At 42.7% G+C, this 18,991-nt stretch overlaps 1 protein-coding gene across 1 annotated transcript; it reads right to left on the reverse strand.

Moving 5' to 3' along the window:
- Window positions 1-3,223: 3,223 nt before the first annotated feature.
- Window positions 3,224-5,175, reverse strand: LOC138943770 (uncharacterized). The gene is made up of 3 exons (XM_070314707.1): window positions 5,150-5,175; window positions 3,765-5,066; window positions 3,224-3,722 (listed from the first exon to the last, which is right to left on the reverse strand). The coding sequence occupies exons 1-3, from the start codon at window positions 5,173-5,175 to the stop codon at window positions 3,224-3,226; spliced, it is 1,827 nt and encodes a 608-aa protein (XP_070170808.1).
- Between the last annotated feature and the right edge of the window lie 13,816 nt (window positions 5,176-18,991).

An 18,991-nucleotide genomic window follows, 5' to 3' on the forward strand; every position in this document is an offset into this window, starting at 1 on the left:
TGTATGCAAGTTTTGTTCGTTCGGAACGTCTTAGTTACGTGTCAGTAAGTGAGATTTGTCGAAAATTCTTATACAACATTAAGGAAATTGAGGAGAAACGTTTCTCTACGCACAGTGCTATGATCGCTACGTACGCAAGCTTTGTTCTTTCGGAATCTCTTAGTTACGTGTCAGTAAGTGAGATTTGTCGTAAATTCTTGTACAACATTAACGAAATTGAGGTGAAACAATAGTAATATTACTATGCGGATTCTAACTCTGGTCCTCCGTGGGGTATGCGTGGCGAGGGGAAACCGCGCTGGCGAGGGGGCATGACGTCACGCGGGTGGAGGGTGATTTTGTTGGCGCGTGGGATTGACGTTACGCGGGCGGGGGAGGTTATCGCGGGAGCATAAACAGCGCGGTGTATTACAATAGGCGTGTGCCGCTGTCCGGCTGCTATAATTTATTATAAACAAAATAGAACCATCGCAGTGGTCTCTTCATTTTTTGCAGGAGCCGCTCGCGCACTATTGCGCGTAACATTAGAATTAGATGATAATGCGAGCGCCGATGTCCTGCTGCTATAATTTATTATAAACAAGATAGATCCTTCGCCCATGCTCTCCGACACACTTTAACGCGCCAGTAATAAACACTACCGCAACAGATCTGGATTTTTCCGATGCGACAGGATAGTATCGTTCGAGTTACCAGTGAGAACGCTACGTGGTGAAGTGACAAAAATTTCTTTTATTTTTTTAAATATGCCGTCACTAATAGACTTGATTTTGCAACGAGGGCGATAGAACGCGTCATGGAGGGCTCACGATCTGGTGATGGGGCTGTTGAGAGCCCTATTGAATCTGGTAGTATACCAGAGAGTAAGTAGCATATTTTATTTTATGTTACATTTATTATGTATAGTATATTATAATATATTTTAATTTTATTTTACAGTACGACAGTAAAATAGATATCGAGATTCCCGGGTTTGTAAATATAGAACGCCGCAAGTTTGCGAGAATATTGCAACGTTACGAACGGGAGATTCAGGAAGACATCTGGGAGGATAATGGCACCGACGACCTCCACGTAGAGATGAGACGTCTCTTCGAGGTCGACCCTTACGAGGAGAACGTCGAGGAACGGTGGGACGAGCCTCCGAGCAAAAGGACCAAAAATTGTTTGTGAGTATCTATTTTTAAAAATTTATAATATATTAAATGTTGTGCCTCTAGCCGCTAAAGAAGAGATCTTTTGGGATTTGTACGCCCAAAGGATTAGGATCCACGCTCGAAATAAGACACTCCCGGACGTTAGGTATAATTTAGTATATTTTGCAAGATTTAATACACTTTCACTTATTCGCGATTATAATAGTCGGGCGCGATACGTACGGTACTTCGATAATATTGAGCGAGCGAGTAGTCTGCGAGTCGTCTCTCTCGAGTCGTCTCTTTCGCTCGCGAGGTGCATCTCGCGCTTATTATATCTCTTAATTAATTAGGTCGTTGATTGGGGAGGAGTGTGGTGTCCCTGACCGGAGCATGTCTCGTGCTCCGCTTGTCAGTGTGTCTCGTCAGCTGCTTACTCAGCTTCCGAGAACTTGACCGTGACTTCCTTCTCTTTAGTCACGTATCTTACTTTTATTTTATTAATATCCTTTTATTACTTTGCTCTTTCTTAATTATCTTTCCTTGATCTCTTTTCTAATTTTAATGCTTTGCTTTACTCAGCTCTTTCTTACACTTTTCTGTGTCACTTTATTGTTTTATTCTTTAATATATTAAGAAATTGGTCGGGTTACGACATCCCTCCCCCTTTGGAAAAAGAAAATTAACTATACGTGAATTTTCGTCTACATATTTTTTCGGTATACATTTTTTGCATTTTACAATTGTTTTTTATATTTACTTTATTTTAATATAACATCACAGTGTTAGATATCGCGGTGTCGGTTTCTTAGCTGTTCTCTTCGAGTGGCCTTCACTTGGACACAGTACAATTGGACACGGTGCAAATGGACACGTTACAAATGGACACGAGATTGTGCACACGGTTCAATTGGACACAGTGCATTTGGACACAGTAATTTTGGATACAGTAGCTTTTGGACACATAAGAAAATACGCATCGTTTACTTAGACACCGCTCAATTGGACACTGTTCATTTGGACACCGTTCGTTTGGACACAGAAAGATGCGCACCGTTCATTTGGACACCGTTCGTTTGGACACCGTTATTTGCCCACCGTTCGTTTGGACAACGTTCATTTGCCCACCGTTCGTTTGGACACCGTTCATTTGCCCACTGTTCGTTTGGACGCCGTTCATTTGCCCACCGTTCGTTTGGACACCGTTCATTTGCCCACCGTTCGTTTGGACACCGTTCATTTGTACACAGAAACATGCGCACTGTTTGTTTGAATATGTAACAGATGGAGAAAATTAAAAATCATTTTGGGAAAATATAATCAGTATTCTTATAACACTTTATACTGGTAAATCTATGTAAAATATGAAATCGTGAAAAGGAGATACATTTGAAGGTTATAATATCTGTCAAAATAAAATATATTCATACTTATATATCTCTGATACTGATGTCATTAATTTTACATTGCTTTTAGCACTTTGTTTAGCCTTTCGCATATTTGGATGTCATGCATGGATACAGTGGGTTCCGCCCCCCCTGCGGAGGGGCTCCACTTCCGGAAGATATAACCTAACCCAAACCTATTTCTTATTTAAAACATACATTTGGTGTGGATTATGTCGTATAATTTAAATCAAATTTTGGTGTCCAAACGAACGGTGTCCAAACGAACGGTGGGCAAATGAACGGTGTCCAAACGAACGGTGGGCAAATGAACGGTGTCCAAACGAACAGTGGGCAAACGAACGGTGGGAAAATGAACGGTGTCCAAACGAACAGTGGGCAAATGAACGGTGTCCAAACGAACGGTGGGCAAATGAACGGTGTCCAAACGAACAATGGGCAAATAACGGTGTCCAAACGAACGGTGTCCAAATGAACAGTGCGCATCTTTCTGTGTCCAAACGAACGGTGTCCAAATGAACAGTGTCCAATTGAGCGGTGTCCAAGTAAACGATGCGTATTTTCTTATGTGACCAAAAGCTACTGTATCCAAAATTACTGTATCCAAATGCCCTGTGTCCAATTGAACCGTGTGCAAAATCTCGTGTCCATTTGTAACGTGTCCATTTGCACCGTGTCCAATTATACTGTGTCCAAGTGCACCACTCCCGTTCTCTTCGATCCGCTTGTGGTGCCATAGATGTGCTCTTGAATTATTTTCGGTTTGCACATCGGATTTATGTTAGTTTTTGATAATTTTTTCTTTTCCGTCTTACATTTTTTCTTAGCGTATATAATTGCTATTATGGTAATTATTATTATTATTGTTATTCCTGTGCAACTTGAAGCTACGGGATATTTAATGTGTCCGTTAGTAGGGAAATAATTGTTATTTAAGTCTTTGTTTGTGTCGTCAAGTCTTTCGCTTAGGTCCCTTAATTCTGTCGGGTTTCTAATGACTTTTCGCAATTTTATCGGTCTAATTTTGTCCAATGTTTTTTCGTTTCGTTCGTTGTGTGTTATCGTAAGATTGTAGTCTGGTAGCTTTGTCTGTACGATCGTTATTATCGCGGGCTTTTTTGTCCGTATTATGACGTCTTGTGTTGTTAGTTTACATTTTTCTTTTAATGTGATTTGTCCGCTTCCTTTTATTTATATTTTTCGCGTTGCGTCGTTTTTGCACATTATTTCGATCGGTTGGTTTGCTCGTGTAGAGTATAACCATGAGTTCGCATTACTCAGCGCTATCCATATTGTTGTATTCGTGTGTATGTGTCGAATATTACAATTGTTTGTGTATGTTTCTAATCGTACATATGCTTGTACTTCGCATAGCGCTCCTTCGTCTAAATGATGTACGGGATAATTCTGTTCGCAAACGTATTGATCATCGTTTCGCACGCATTTATTTAGATCGTTTTCGTCAGGCGTAAAATATGTTCGGCTATCTACGTCTATCGCTATTAGTGGTTGATTTACCTCTATAAATATAAATGTATTGTTATATTTGTGCATAGGTAGTGGGATTGCCTTTATTATTTCATACTCGGGGTATGTGATTAGCGGAATCTTTATAATCGTAAATATATTTGTATTATCGTAATAGGCGCTAATTGTTAAGAACTTTTCGATGGTTCTCCAATTTTCTGCGGATATTCGAAATGGGAAGTGTGTTCCCTGCGGTATTTGTGATGCTGTTTCCTTGAGGTTCTCTATGATGCTTTCTATGGGTAGTAATCTTATGTCGATTACTTCTCCTTTCGCGTTGGTCAGATGCGCGATAATGTCCGTAAGATCGTTTGTTAGGTCTTTTATTATGGCATTTAATATTATAAAGTGTTCGTCGAGATCTTCTCGTTGTCCATATCCGACTTCTGCTTGTATCCAGGCTTGTCGCATCTTCTCTGTTATATTTAGAAATTGTTCTTCATTTTCTTGCAGAATTTTCTCAACATTATCCACATGTGCAATTGTTGCGTTTAATATTTTAATCTGATTTTTCATCGCGTGTTGCAGCGTTTGCTGATTTCTTTGCATGAGATTTAATTGCTCTTTTATAATTTTTTCGTCGTCTGCGTCCATTGTGCCGAAGAGTGTTTTGGCTATCGTTCCTAGACCGTCGATTAACCCTCGTTTTGTCTTCTTGGGTGCTTGGTACGCGATTTTCAGACGTTTCAGCAGTTTTTCTGCTTGTTCTCTGTCCTTTTCTGCTATCTGTAGCAGGTTGTGACAGGTTTCTTTCATTTTTATTTGCAATGGTTTATCGTAGCATAGAGCTCTCGTCTGTGCCATATAGTTTTTCAATTGTTCATGTCGATGGTCCATTGCGGCGATGTCTAGTTTTATCACCATTTTCCATGTGGATTCGATTTGGCTTATCTTGCCCATTTTTTCGAAGTAGATACCCGGCTCATATTTAAATTCTTTTATTTCTCCTTGGGTATCGGGTTTGGTTTCCTTGCAGGTGCTCCATGTAATAAAACTCCTGTAATAGAAAACTCTGTATTATATTATAATATTTCTTAGAATCGTGCACTTCCTTTTTTCTCTGGATGCATATGCAGCTACTTTTGCTTTTGTCTAGCCCTCTCCATGCTATTTATTCATTCTTTTATTCAGTCTGTCTTTCGACGTCGTCTTGTCTTGAACATTTCCGTTTTATTTTCTCTCGCGCTGTTTTATTGTGTTTTCATGGCTCCGAATTCGAGTGAGCTTCGTTTCTCTGTGAGGCAGGATTCGGTGCACGATAACGAACGTCGCGCGTGGCAGGATCCGGAGGAGCACGACCATTTTGCTCGCTCCTTTCGCGATCAACTCTCGGCGCCCGCGCTTGTTCGCGAGGTCGACTTGCTGGGTCTTCCAGATTTGGTGGTCGATCGTGACGTTGCGTTTGTGCCGGAAGTGCCTGTGGACGCGCCGCCGCCCCATATCAATCGAGGTCGCGGACTCGCGTTCCGTCTGGATCCGGCGCCTCGATTTGTGGGTCGCGGTCGTTTCCTTAACCTTGAGCCTCGTCCTGCGGGTCGTGGTCAGGCCCTCCTTCAGGCTATGCGGGAGTGGAATCTGGGTCGCGGTGCTGGACGTGGTCGTGGAGGACATTAAGGTAGGAACTTCTTTAATTTTTTTTTGTTTTTTGTTTCCCTTATCATCTACTCTATTTTTATTTTATTCATGCGATTTCTTGGATGGAGGAGAACTCTCCGTCCCTGCTTCCGTTCGCGGAGTTGCGGATAGCGCGGCGGAGTCGAGAAAACTCGACGGGGCAGCGAACTCGCAAACCCACGGTCCGGCTGGCTGGAGTGGTCGGATGAGTGACCGTAAACTAGGAGAGCGGCGAACACTCCGCTCTCGTCTAGTTAGTCGAATTCGTGTCAGGAGTTTGGAGACTGCACGGAAACCGAGAATGCTCGGCGGAGGCTGCGAACACATCAACCTCACGTTCCGTCGTTGCTGCGAATTTCAGGATCGGTTCTGGTATCTCGGAGCGTACTGCTCGAGCGGATTCAGGAATCGTTCTGGTGCTGAGCTGCCGAAACGCTGTCTTTTTATACCCGAGCGTCTATCGGTAATTGCGTCGTTCGCCCCCGGGTGGGGATAACGACGCGTTGTTTTCGGCGGGTAAATTACGGTAAACGCGTCGCTTCCCCTGGGCGAAACGACGCGGCGTTTCGGCGGGTGACGCTCGGGATCTTCCGGCAGCGTTCGGCTGTTCTCGGGCGTGCTTCGGCGTAACGGCGGCCGTGTAACGGCCGTATGGTTGTTTATCACAACCGCGGTGATTGAAGTCTTAAAAAAGGGCACTCGGCGCCTCTGCTACTGTCCGGCTGGTGTTCGCCGGGCGGCAGACTTCCGGCTGGTTACGTGCCGGATAAATATGGGGGGTGCATCGTTACAAACTCAATACACAATTCCCAACACTCGCGAGAAATTATTTTGAAAAAAATTTATATAGATTAATGAATAATGCTGTATTTGGCAAAACGATGGAAAATGTGCGCAATCATGTTAATATTAAGCTCGTGACACATTGGGATGGAAGATATGGCGCAGAGGCGATGATTGCAAAACCAAATTTTCATAGTAGAAGCGTGTTTTCGGAGAATCTGATCGCCATTGAATTGCGCAATCTCGAGGTGAAATTTAATAAACCAATCTACGTGGGTATGTGTATACTCGACATATCCAAGACATGTTTGTACGAGTTTCACCACGATTATATGAGTATGTATCGAGAGAAATGTAAAGTCATGTACACCGACACCGACAGTCTCATATATCACATCGAGTGTGAAGATGTATATGAGAATATATAGCGCAATGTCGATAGATACGATATCAGCGATTATGCGGTGGACAATGTGTACGGTATACCGCTCGCGAATAAAAAGATACCGGGTTTAATGAAGGATGAAAATAATGGCGCCATCATGACCGAATTCGTCGGCCTTAGGGCAAAAATGTACGCGTCGCGAGTAGATGGTAAGAAAGACACGAAAAAGGTAAAAGGCGTCAAGAGTAACGTCGTCGTGAGAACGATAACGTTCAACGATTACACGCGGTGTTTGAACAAAGAGATTGAAATAACGCGTCAGCAGTCTTGTATAAGATTTAAATTACGCGAAGTATACACTATTCGCGAGACAAAAATTGCTCTATGGTAATTCCGTACGATGACAAGCGGTATATCGTACCCCAAACCACCGACACGCTACCGTGGGGGCATTATAAAATACCGTTGTAAATAAAAAGCATGTATATTTATTGCAAATAAAAAATTACGTATATTTATTAATATGTATATGTTATATGTATATTTTATAAAGTGTACAGTTCTGTTTATATAGATATTTGTAAAATATCTTTAATATCATGTAATATATTATGTAATAATAATATTATGTAATAATATCTCTAATATTATTGTTAACATATTTACAATATATTATTTTTATGTATCCAAGAATTGTGTGTTGCATCAAATCCCAGCCATTTCACATAAACCTCATCGCCCTTTTTGCGTATTACCTTTTCCACGAGATGTATGTCGGGATTGGCAACGCGTTGTAACTCGTATTCGTAAAATCTGCCGGCGACGGAATTTCCGCGCGAATCTTTGAGTGCATAGGTCACGGGATTAGTTTTCTGCACTTTAACGATCATAAACACTTCGGTCGACCAATTTGGCGTGTAACCTTTGTCAAAGATGATCTTGAATTTACTCGGGCGTACCGGATCGCCTACTTTGAATCTTGCCGGTGCCGCAATCTTTACGTTGCTGTATACCGTATTTAAAAGTTTATCGGCGATCGCGGGGGTAACATCGATAGGTCTCATGCCGATAGTGCGATGTTTTCGCGCATTGTACTCTCTAACGAGCCGGGACAACGCGTCGATCCACTTGTAATTTCCATTAAACGTAAACATTTTCCACATATTACTCTTTAACGTTCGGTTGAATCGTTCCACGACCGAGGCTTTCATGATAGAGTACGTCGAATAATGATTAATGCTGTGTTTCTTCACGAGTTTCTGTACATTTGCGTTGTAAAATTCTTTTCCTCTGTCGGTTTGAAAATTTTTCGGACATCTTCCATCGTCTCGAATTATCTTTGCGATAGCGTCAGCCGTTTCGTTTCCATTCTTACTCTTGAGCGGTACAGCCCACGCATACTTGCTCAACACATCAATAACTGTGAGTATATAGTTGTAGCCTTTGTTGAATCGTGCATATGGACGCATCTCGACCACGTCCGCCTGCCACAAATCGTCGTATCCGCGTACTATGACACGTCTACGTGGAAAATTTTTTCTCGCTGGAGCATGCAATTCTTCCACGAGCAGCTGTTTTTCAGAGGTCTTTTGCGACATATTTGATCGAGGCATAATTTGCAATAATGAGATAATTCCTCTATTCTTTATATATCTTTCTTCTCTTGCACTGAATTAGATGTCTGCGCGTGAGTTGCATACCGAAGCATTTTCTGCATCTCATCCATCATTATTTGCAGCGTTTGCACATTCGTCTCGAGCGTGATTATTTTTTTCAAATTCTTCCTGTCTGTCCTCGAAAAGCTTGACACGTATTTCCACGTATTGTTTGTTTGCTGCATCGGTATCATCTTCCGGTTGCGCTACGCGTCGTATCTTGCGCGACCTTGCGTCAAAGCCGGAGGCTGTCTGACACAGAGCGTTATCGCGCACGTAATTTCTTAGTAATCCATTCCATTAATAGTATGAATTGTTTGGTGTTCCCAACGATAATCCAAATTTATTAATCGACATTTCGATACAAACAATAATGACAGACTGACTCGTTTCGCCGACGCATAGATTAATTTATAATAAAGCCAGCTTCGTAAAGTTCCTCGATAATTGATAATATTTCATTGTCGTGGGCATTGTTGTCGGCTTGACGCGAAGCTTCCAGCAATCGCAAGCGATCTACCAACTCGTTGGGATCATCCCAATGCACGTAATCGATCTTATTATCGTTTAACGTCATAGCGCGCGGTATGTTTATATCTCTTCCAGCTTTTTTTCCAGGCGCTATTATATTTTTAATAAAGATTAATGGTGCTATTATATTTTTATACTTGTTTCCCTTGTTACTTAACACTGGATTATGCATATCATTGCCACGTTTATGCGCATTTGTCGCCAGTAATATATTTTTGTTTTTAATTTTATCATCGTCATTGTATACGTCACCGTCAGGTATTTTCTTGAAAACCAACTCGTAGAAACCTGGTGTTCACACGTATCTTATTCCACCGATAATTATATTGTCATCTTTATCCACATCAAAAATTTTATCACCAAGCATCATTCCTTCGTTGCAAAATTTAACACCGTAAACATAATCCATAATGTTATTTTTATTTTGACTCAAAGTAGCTCCCACATATTTTTGCCTTAGTGGACCCAGATGTGTGCGCAATATATTTTGACCCTCGGACGTTTGTAATTGATGTTGAACCGACGTCACAAGCGTTTCAGGCGTGGTTTCAAAAATTTCTTCCACATACGGAGACGATCTTTCGTTCAATATTTGACTCGATTGTACATCTTTTATCGGAGTAGAAGTAACCACATTCGATAATTGTTTCATTCGCTTACGTTTGGATTGATTTGGAGTAGAAGTTATTAGCGAATCGTTCAATGATATATTTGACCTTGTTCGCTTTGTTCCAGACTCTTTTTTCAGATGCTTGTCTTCAAGCATACTCGATGGTTCGATTTTCGCTTCATTAGATTCCACACTGATTGTATTTTCGACAAGTTGTTTTAGAGGTTCGATAATTGGTTTAAAATGCCTCTCCAATGCGACGTCTTCCTCCATTTGACCGGTTTTTAAAGAACAATATTTTTTGCGGATTGATTCACTGTCAATCGTCGTCGTCATATTGCGCTCGGACGAAAATTTTTTAGTCGTTGTTCGATCGATGTATCGATAGCGACTAACCACTTTAGGGTATTGCAAAATCGTTAAATCCTTTTCGATATCTTCCATTAGTCTGTCTTTATCAATCACTACAAATCCATACTTGTGATGCCAACATTTCTGACAGAATGCGCGAAAATCGCTGTAAGACATGTCAGTATTTACATGATCGTTGTATACATGTTTCAAGTTTGTACCATCTTGTTTAAATAAAATCAGTAAATTTGCATTGTCCCGTATAAGATGCTTGGGTATCTTGGCATACGTTTGACAAAGATAGAAACAGTCGACCCTCGAGTGTCGACCCATTGCAAAGTACTCTCTTATCGTATCTTGCTTATCGCACGCCACGTCGTCAAAGATAAAAATGGAATTCGGAAGCGCCTCGCTCGGTGGAATAACGTCACTATTATTAGAGAATGTAAAATAGCCAATTTCATCGATCGATAATAGCAAATTTTCCAAGTATCGATATTTCGGTTGTTGAAGCGATTTCGAATATACGTACACATTCTCGAAATGTACACCGTGTGGACTTTCTATCAAATTTATCAACACATTAGTCTTACCGCAATTCGAAGGACCGCAAATGATACCGCGTATAGTAGTCGACAGCATGTTTCCATGCTTGCGTATTTCTTTCTCGGACATTACTCGTGTTTCATCGTCAAAATTTATCACTTTGATTATCGTCGCTTGTCGCGCGAACCGCATGTCTGCTCTCGCAAATCTCAAATCAGATTTTGGAAAATGAGTCATCGGGGCCCTATTTATAGAGGCGCACCGAATCGAAACCGCTCAGTCTCAAAAATGTTTCTTCTTCTATCGGTTGACAGCGATATTCTCGAGTTTACCACCGAGCAGTTACAGATTATCTCCAAGATTGTTTTACTGCGAGACTTTGGTAGCTACGTGGAACAATTGTGGGACAAGCTTCCCGAACATATAAAAGCTGACTCAGAGGTTCAACAGTATTGTCGATGCACGCGACATTATAATTTGTCGTGGCAACAAACACATTTCGACGGTCCAACACCGTTAATAAAAAATTGTGACAAATGTCAGCAAAAATTATAAGAGGTAGCGGTTTGTTAAATCGTGCGATAATCGCACTTCCTATCGAATTACATATTCCAGGCTATCAATTTTGCGGACCAGGAACTCATTTAGAAACACGATTGGCTAGAGGCGATTGAGGTATCAATCCATTGGATGCCGCGTGTCGCGAGCACGATATAGCTTATTCCCAAAGCAACGATCTTGGTCAACGACACGTTGCGGATAATATACTCGCCACGACAGCGCAAACGCGTATTACCGCGAGAGATTCGACTCTTGGCGAAAGAGCAGCCGCTACAGCTGTTTGGGCGGCTATGAAGGCAAAGACAAAATTCGGTATGGGGCTGAAAACAAAAAAATCATCGATGAAGAAAAAGACTGCGAAAAAACGAATACTTCCTATAGCGAAGCGCGGTGGTATCTTACCAATTTTACCATTATTGGGAGTTCTCGGTTCGTTGGCTGGCGGAGCAGCGGGAATCGCGAAGGCGGTGAACGATAGCAAGGCGACGCAACGTCAGCTCGAAGAAATGCAGCATCATAATCGCGCCATGGAAGGTCACGGACTTTATCTCGCTCCATACAAGCGTGGACGAGGGTTCTCAACAGCAGCCAAGAAAAAAAAATGTCAAAATAAAAATGCCTGCCGGTGTAACAATCAATGTACAATTGGAACAGCTTGCAAGACGTATGCGTATACAATTTTTTAGAGGTGTTTTCATGCGCAATAATTTACCGATAAACGGTGTACGACGAAATGAAAGCGGTATCGTCAATTTGGATGAGGTCGATGGTTCCGATACTCATTGGGTTGCGTATGCAAAGAGGGGAGATCGTGTAGTATATTTCGATAGTTTTGGAAATCTGCGACCGCCCAAGGAATTAGTGCGATATTTTGGACAGAATGTTGCAAATATAGAATACAATCACACGGCCTATCAAAATTATAATCAAAGTATTTGTGGACAATTGTGTCTTGGATTTCTTCAAACGGTCGATGATCGATATAAATTTAAAGCCTGACAATTCACCATCGTGACTCAGTATTCGTTTGACAGTTTTCCAGCATGTCACTTACACTTACGTTGACCGGCAAGAGTAGCGCGCTTGCTGTAAGTTACTTTCCGGCTATAGATTTAGACGATGGCGATTACGAGCTTGGTTTAACGGACTTTGAAACGTATCATACGATATCGAACGTGAATTCTTGGAATAATAAATTTTATTTTTTGATAACGACGATAAGGAAATTACGATTCCCGAGGGATCGTACGAATTACACGCTATAAACGAATATCTCCGACATGCAATTTTACGACATCGACGCGTAGTTGATTCCAACGATATTGTTGATGACGAAGAACACAATGAATATCCAATAACGCTTCGCGCTAATCATAATACGCTAAAAAGTGAAATCAAATGTGTCTATAGAATAAATTTTAGTAAACCGGGCAACGTTGGATCGTTCTTGGGATTCTCGTCGAATCGTATATTACAGCCTCGGAAATGGCACGAATCGGATGTACCAATAAATATTATTAGCGTAAATATTATTCGTATAGAATGCAGCGTAACCACTGGCGCGTACAGCAATGACAAGCGCGTACACACGATACATGAATTTTCACCGAGCGTGCCGCCAGGATATAAAATATCGGAAACGCCAGCACAGATCATTTATCTACCGATCGTCGCACGGAGCATTACTGATTTAACGATACGCATTGTTGATCAAGAAGGACATTTGCTCGATTTTCGAGGAGAGGAAATTACCGTAAGATTGCATATACGGCGGCGGCAAAAATAAAGCCTTTGACAAATGAAATGCTTGTGTTGAACGGAAGCACGGAGCACGCGAGAGACAATATCTTTGCGAGGGACAATATTTTTGCGAGAAGGCGAGTGGCTGCTGTATCGTTTGACAATAATCAGATATCTGGTTACGCTAAAAAGAAGCTCAGCGCGTTGAATCGCGAGTTTTTAAAATCATTGGGATTCGTCGTACGAAATACATAACAATATGATTGACATCTTGAATATCGGAGATGAGCCGATCTTTGACGACCGTATCATCAAGATTGAGACTCATACGTACAATCCATACGCCAACACAACGCTTGGATATAGCGACGAGATACGGATACCGATACAGCATCAAGATTTGTACACGTTACCATGTGAAAGTTTTCTATACGTCGAAGGAAAGTTGATGGTGCGTAAAGTAGCTGAAGAGGGAAGAGTGGTATTGGGAAACAATTGTGTCGCGTTTATGTTTGATGAACTTCGATATGAACTCGACGGTGTGGAGATTGACCGCAACAGAAACGTTGGAATAACTTCCACGATTAAAAACTATATCTCTCTAACAACCGAGAAAGGTAAAATCTTGGGGAATGCTGCGTGGAATATGTCACATAATGCTGTTGAATCTTACTTCAATTTTTGCGTGCCGCTAAATATACTATTGGGTTTTTGCGAAGATTATAAGCGAATTGTGATCAACGCTCGTCACGAATTAATTCTGATACGTTCGCGCAACGACAACAATTACATATTTGGACATGCTTCGACTGAAGCTGATATCGAATTATTCAAGATACAATGGCGTATGCCACATGTAATATTGAGCGAGATCAATAAACTATCCTTGCTGCGCGCGTTGGAAAGCGGGCGATACTTGAATATCAGTTTTCGCTCTTGGGATCTATACGAATTTCCTCTATTGCATAATACGACCAAGCATTCGTGGACCGTGAAAGCCGCCTCTCAGCTGGAGAAGCCGCGATACGTGATCTTTGCGCTGCAGACTGGTAGAAAAAATGCTGTGTCAAAAGATATTACTACATTCGACGACTGCAAATTGACCAACGTTAAACTCTATCTAAACTCGGAATTTTATCCCTACGATGATTTGAATTTAGATTTCGATAAAAATAGATTCGCCCTCTTGTTCGATATGTACTCTCGTTTTCGCAAATCTTATTACGGGTGTGATAATGATGATGTGCTATTAAACATTTCAAAATTTCTACATTGCGGTCCTCTCGCAGTTATCGATTGCTCGCGACAAAACGAGTCTGTCAAAAATTCCACCGTGGACGTGAGATTAGAGTTTGAGTGCAAGGAGGATATACCGACAAATACTACCGCCTATTGTCTCATCTTACACGATCGCGTTGTCGAATATTGCCCATTGACCAACGTAGTTCGTAAAATTACCTAAATCAGCAAATATCCCCTCCAATGTCAAAATATATAAAGATTGAGATTTTGGCGATCGGCAACAGTCGTACATCGTTCTTGCAATTGTACGGTAATATTATCAGCATGATCGCGCCAACTTTTGTGGATCTGCAGGGATTCATTATCGGGAGAAACTTTGTCGTGAAGGAAGTAGCAATATTGAGAAATGGATCTGTTCTCTCTCATTACTTTTTTTCAAGTCCCGTACCATGGCGTGCGCTTACAAAATCTGAGAGATGTCAAGCTTCATGGCTAATCGGACATCACCATGGACTTCAATGGGAGGATAGAAACATTCCATACAGCTTCGCTAGGCGTTTGATAACGAGAGCTGTGATGGGTGCGACGGAAGAGGAAGATGGAGCATCTTCTATCGTGTACGTATAAAGGATGCGAAAAACGAGAATGGTTGGTCGATATACTTGACGATGATGCGAGAAACGACATTATTATTGAGACCTTGGATGCGGATTATGAAGATATCACTTCGTTAAATAAGCTAGATGTTACTAATACTATGCGCTGTGAAAAACATTTGAAAAATTGCGCTTTACAAAATGTATTTAAAATATTCAATTGGTGGACGAATCATCATAAAGATTCACCCAAACATTATTTAGAATAAACTACTGTTAAAATATATTTTATTCTCTCTTATTCTTCCCTTTTCCTCTTTCATATCCCAGTATGCGAGTATTAAATTTCAGTACGTGACGTTAGATAGCGGCGTCAGCCACCTTATCAGGCTACGGATGTTACAATTCAGTACATGCACATAGACTTTAAATATTTGAATGGTGTATAAATAATTGTTTTGTCGTTCGTTAGCCGTTCAATAGTCGTTTATAGTCATTCGATTGCCGTTCGATAGCTGTTCGATAGCCGTTCAATAGTCGTTCAAAACCGTTCGATAGTCGTTCAAAGCCGTTCAAAGCCGTTCGATAGCCGTTCAAAGCCGTTCGATAGCCGTTCAATGACCGTTCGATAGTCGTTCAAAGCCGTTCAAAAGCCGTTCAATGGTCGTTCAAAGCCATTCGATAGCCGTTCAATGGCCGTTCGATAGTGGTTTACATATTATAATATATTATTCATATTTAAAAGGCTTTAGATATTTGCTCGTGAAAACATGCTAATTTTTGTTTTCTTATCAAGAGCTGAGAGTAAGCGTTCTTCGTAAGTGATACATCTCCTACTATAAAATGTTTGAGACAATGTCTATCCCGTTATGTTCGTCACAAAGTGTTTGACAGTCAGAAGTGAGTGACTTAAAGAACGACGAATAAAAATGTTTCGTCTTAATCTGGTAAGTAGTGTTCAGTGTTTTGGCATGTGTGTGCGACATTATGTGTGATATGTATTAATTAATAATATATTTCAGTTCGTGCAAATTGATGTCATCCACCGCCGATACATGCGGTGGATGAGAGGAAATTTGCGTTGGGCGCACGCAAGCTTGTGGGGTGACACTCGCGAAGCCCGCGAGTGTGCATGCGTGCACCCAACGCAGTACGAAGACATTTTTTATTTACGGCCTCTTTTCGGCTTGGAGCCGTATGAAGAAGAGGAGAATTTGGAGCCGGAGGAAGAGGAAGAGGAAGAGGTGTCAGATGAGGAAAAAAATTTAGAGGAAGAGGTGGAGGAGGATTGGGAGGAGGATTGGGAGGAAGAGCTTGCAGCTCCAGGAGGATAATGTAAGTATCTATTTAAAAAAATATTATATTATGTGACGTGACGTTTTTGGGACGTCCGTCACAAGGGCCGAATGGCCCGATCGGGGGCGGTTTTTCGGGGGCCTGCGTCTTCCTAATTTAGGGAGAGAGCGGCCCGATGGTCAGATCAGCGAGATCTGACTTTCGATTAGAAAAATCGAAAATGTAAGCTCGAGATGAGCCCGCGAATTAGTTGTCGGCACGAGGTCGAGCGGCGGGATCCCATCCGGCGGAAGGAGAGGAAGAGAGAAGAGCGACGGCCAAGAGCGGGAGTCCAGGACACAGGAGACATCAGGTCGTAATCTTTCAATATTAACTACATTCATGGTGGCCAATATACCTCGCTACCGATAATTTAATATTACTAGGACAGGGACAGAAGCGAAGGACCGGAAGGAACCGGCCGAAGGGGCGGCCACTCCACCCGCGCGAAGCGAGGGAGTCCCAAGGACGGGGCGGCGGGAGGATTCTTCATCATGGACCTATTTTTCGAAATAGGAAGGAGAACCGCTCGGACGCTGCCGAAATTCCGCATCTGCCAGTCAAACAACAACCGATTTAGGAAATTTCGGGGCGAGGATCCACCAACACGGCCGTGATGACAACAAGGATCGCGAGGACCGCAGGACGGCCCTGCGTAACGCGAAAGCGCCACAAGTGGCGCGATAGCGATTTATCGCGCCGACGTGTCTCCTGCAGGACTCTTGCTCGGCACTGTTCGGCGAGCCTTTAGAGAAGACGCAGGCTTTTCCAGGAGCGAGCGAAAGACCGAACCGCTTAAGAGAAGCACCGAGAACTTCCGGCCGGTGGGACGAGCGTCGTCGACCGATTTTGTTGCCGAATAATTGTAGGTAATTAATTCGGATGAGTCGCGCCCTTAATAGTTGTCGAACCACGCGTTTTGGTGGATTAACTTGGTGAATATTTTTGGTAGATTAAGTCGCACGGCCGACGGGCACATGTCGCTCATCCGAATTAGGTAAAATAGGCTCTCTCTATTCACTTCGCCGCCGCCGACAGTCATTAGTGTCATTTTCGCGTTAGTCCGTATAATATGTTGTAAATTATCGGGATTTCGGGCGTTCACGCGATCGATATTCCGACTCGCGCAAAGTATTGCGCCGTGCGACTCGTACATCACAATCGTTATCGATAGTTTCCGTACTGTTTCTGTGTATTGTTAGCGCGTGTTTTTCTTGAGTATTGTAAGAAATTAGAGTTGGATGGAAGCGAAACCCTAAAACTTTGTACAATAAATCTATCGGGTGTCTTTGAGCCCGCTATTAGCTTCCGCGAGTCATTCGAGCTAGAGATTAGGCATTTCCACGCAAAGGTCGCCGTCATTGTTATTGAGACGTATATCGGCTTACCGCGAGCCGGACCAACGGACCGATTTGAGTCGTGCAATCTAGAGTTTTCTATTATAGCGGATTCACGAGCGTGCGTAAAGTAGTTACCGGCGTATTCGAGAGATTTCTTTAGCCGTCGCGGCCTAATTAAGTCTCGTACGGTGGAAATCCTCGCGGCCGAAAAGTCGAGTTAAAGCGCGTAAGACGCCCGGTAATTTGATACTGTTGCGCACGGTCGTGCCGATCTCCGCGGAGAGGATATATATATTATCCGCCTGTAAAATAATTACTGTCATCAAAGGCTATTGTTTATAGGAACTGCTCTATACTCTTTTTTTCTTTCGTTTTGAATATATTATTGTTATCTTTGTTTTAATCGACCGAATGCTCATTTTGGCTCCCGTGTTCTCGACTCTCAAGATTTCTCCCGTCTTCCCCAAACCCCCCCCCTCTAACATTTCGGGTATACTGAATAGCCGCGGAATTTTGCCGTCGCGTTAATTATCGATCGCGCGATTATTTTTTGGTGTTGCGTTTTTCGTGAATGGTGCGGCCTGCCGTACCTGGCGCCCAACTTAGTTTATTTGTGATTTCGGGAACTTTTGTGGATCGCGAGATCGATATTCGAAATACGCGCCGAAGGTGTACCGTGGGCATCGGAGAACCGCCCGCCGAATCAATAATTATTAATTAAATAACTTAAAAGGAAATATACGGTTACAATTAATATAAATTTAATTTTTAATATTTAATATTTTTGTTTCAGAAGGAGCGCCGCCTATATATATATATATATATATATATTTTTATTATTATTATTTTTATTATTATTATTTTTATTTTAACACATACATTGTAATATACACACAATTATGAAATAAACTTATTATTATTATAATTGTAATTAAAGTATCAATTATTTCTACACCTTCTTCTTTCCTTTTCCTACATGCATGCCTCGCGCTATCTCATCGGTACATGCATGCCTCGCGCTATCTCTCTTTATCTCTTTCTCCCGCGAACGTCATCCTTTTCCAACACCAATGCGGACGCTATCCTTCTCCCTCGTGCCTGTGATCGCCTCGCGCCGCCTCGCATATGCTCTCTCTCTCGCACCGCCTCGCGTATGCTCTCTCTCGCATCGCCTCGCTCTATCTCATCGGTACATGCATGCCTCGCGCTATCTCTCTTTATCTCTTTCTCCCGCGAACGTCATCCTTTTCCAACACCAATGCCACACCTACTCGCGGCATCGTACCTTCGCGTTCCCTCTTCCCCGCGGCCCCCGCGCCTACCGTTCCGCCGCGGTGCCCCTTCCCCCTCTCCGCGGACCCCGCGCCAACCGTTCCGCCGCGGTCCCCTTCCCCTCTCCGCGGACCCCGCACCTACCGTTCCGCCGCGGTCACCCCCGCGTGACGTCATTCCCACCCCATGACGTCATTCTTGCCCCCGTGATGTCATACCCCCGTGACGTCATACTCACCCCCATGACTTCATCCCCCATGACTTCACCCCCCCCGACGTCATCCCCACCCAGTGACGTCATACCCCCCCTGACGTCATTCCCACCCCGTGACGTCATCCCCCTCCCCTCTCCCGTGACGTC

This window comes from Polyergus mexicanus, unplaced genomic scaffold, assembly GCF_030449975.1.
Source record: "Polyergus mexicanus isolate NDT 795.1 unplaced genomic scaffold, iyPolMexi1.0 SCAF_39, whole genome shotgun sequence".
NCBI lineage: Eukaryota > Metazoa > Arthropoda > Insecta > Hymenoptera > Formicidae > Polyergus > Polyergus mexicanus.

What these genes read in the sequence shown, in the direction of transcription:
- LOC138943770 (XM_070314707.1), bottom strand. Translation starts at nt 5,175, where the DNA reads ATGGAGAGGGCTAGACAAAAGCAAAA. An exon ending in AGGGCTAGACAAAAGCAAAA is followed by an intron (nt 5,067 to 5,149) that starts GTAGCTGCATAT and finishes TTTCTATTACAG; the next exon opens with GAGTTTTATTACATGGAGCA. An exon ending in AACCAACCGATCGAAATAAT is followed by an intron (nt 3,723 to 3,764) that starts GTGCAAAAACGA and finishes AATAAAAGGAAG; the next exon opens with CGGACAAATCACATTAAAAG.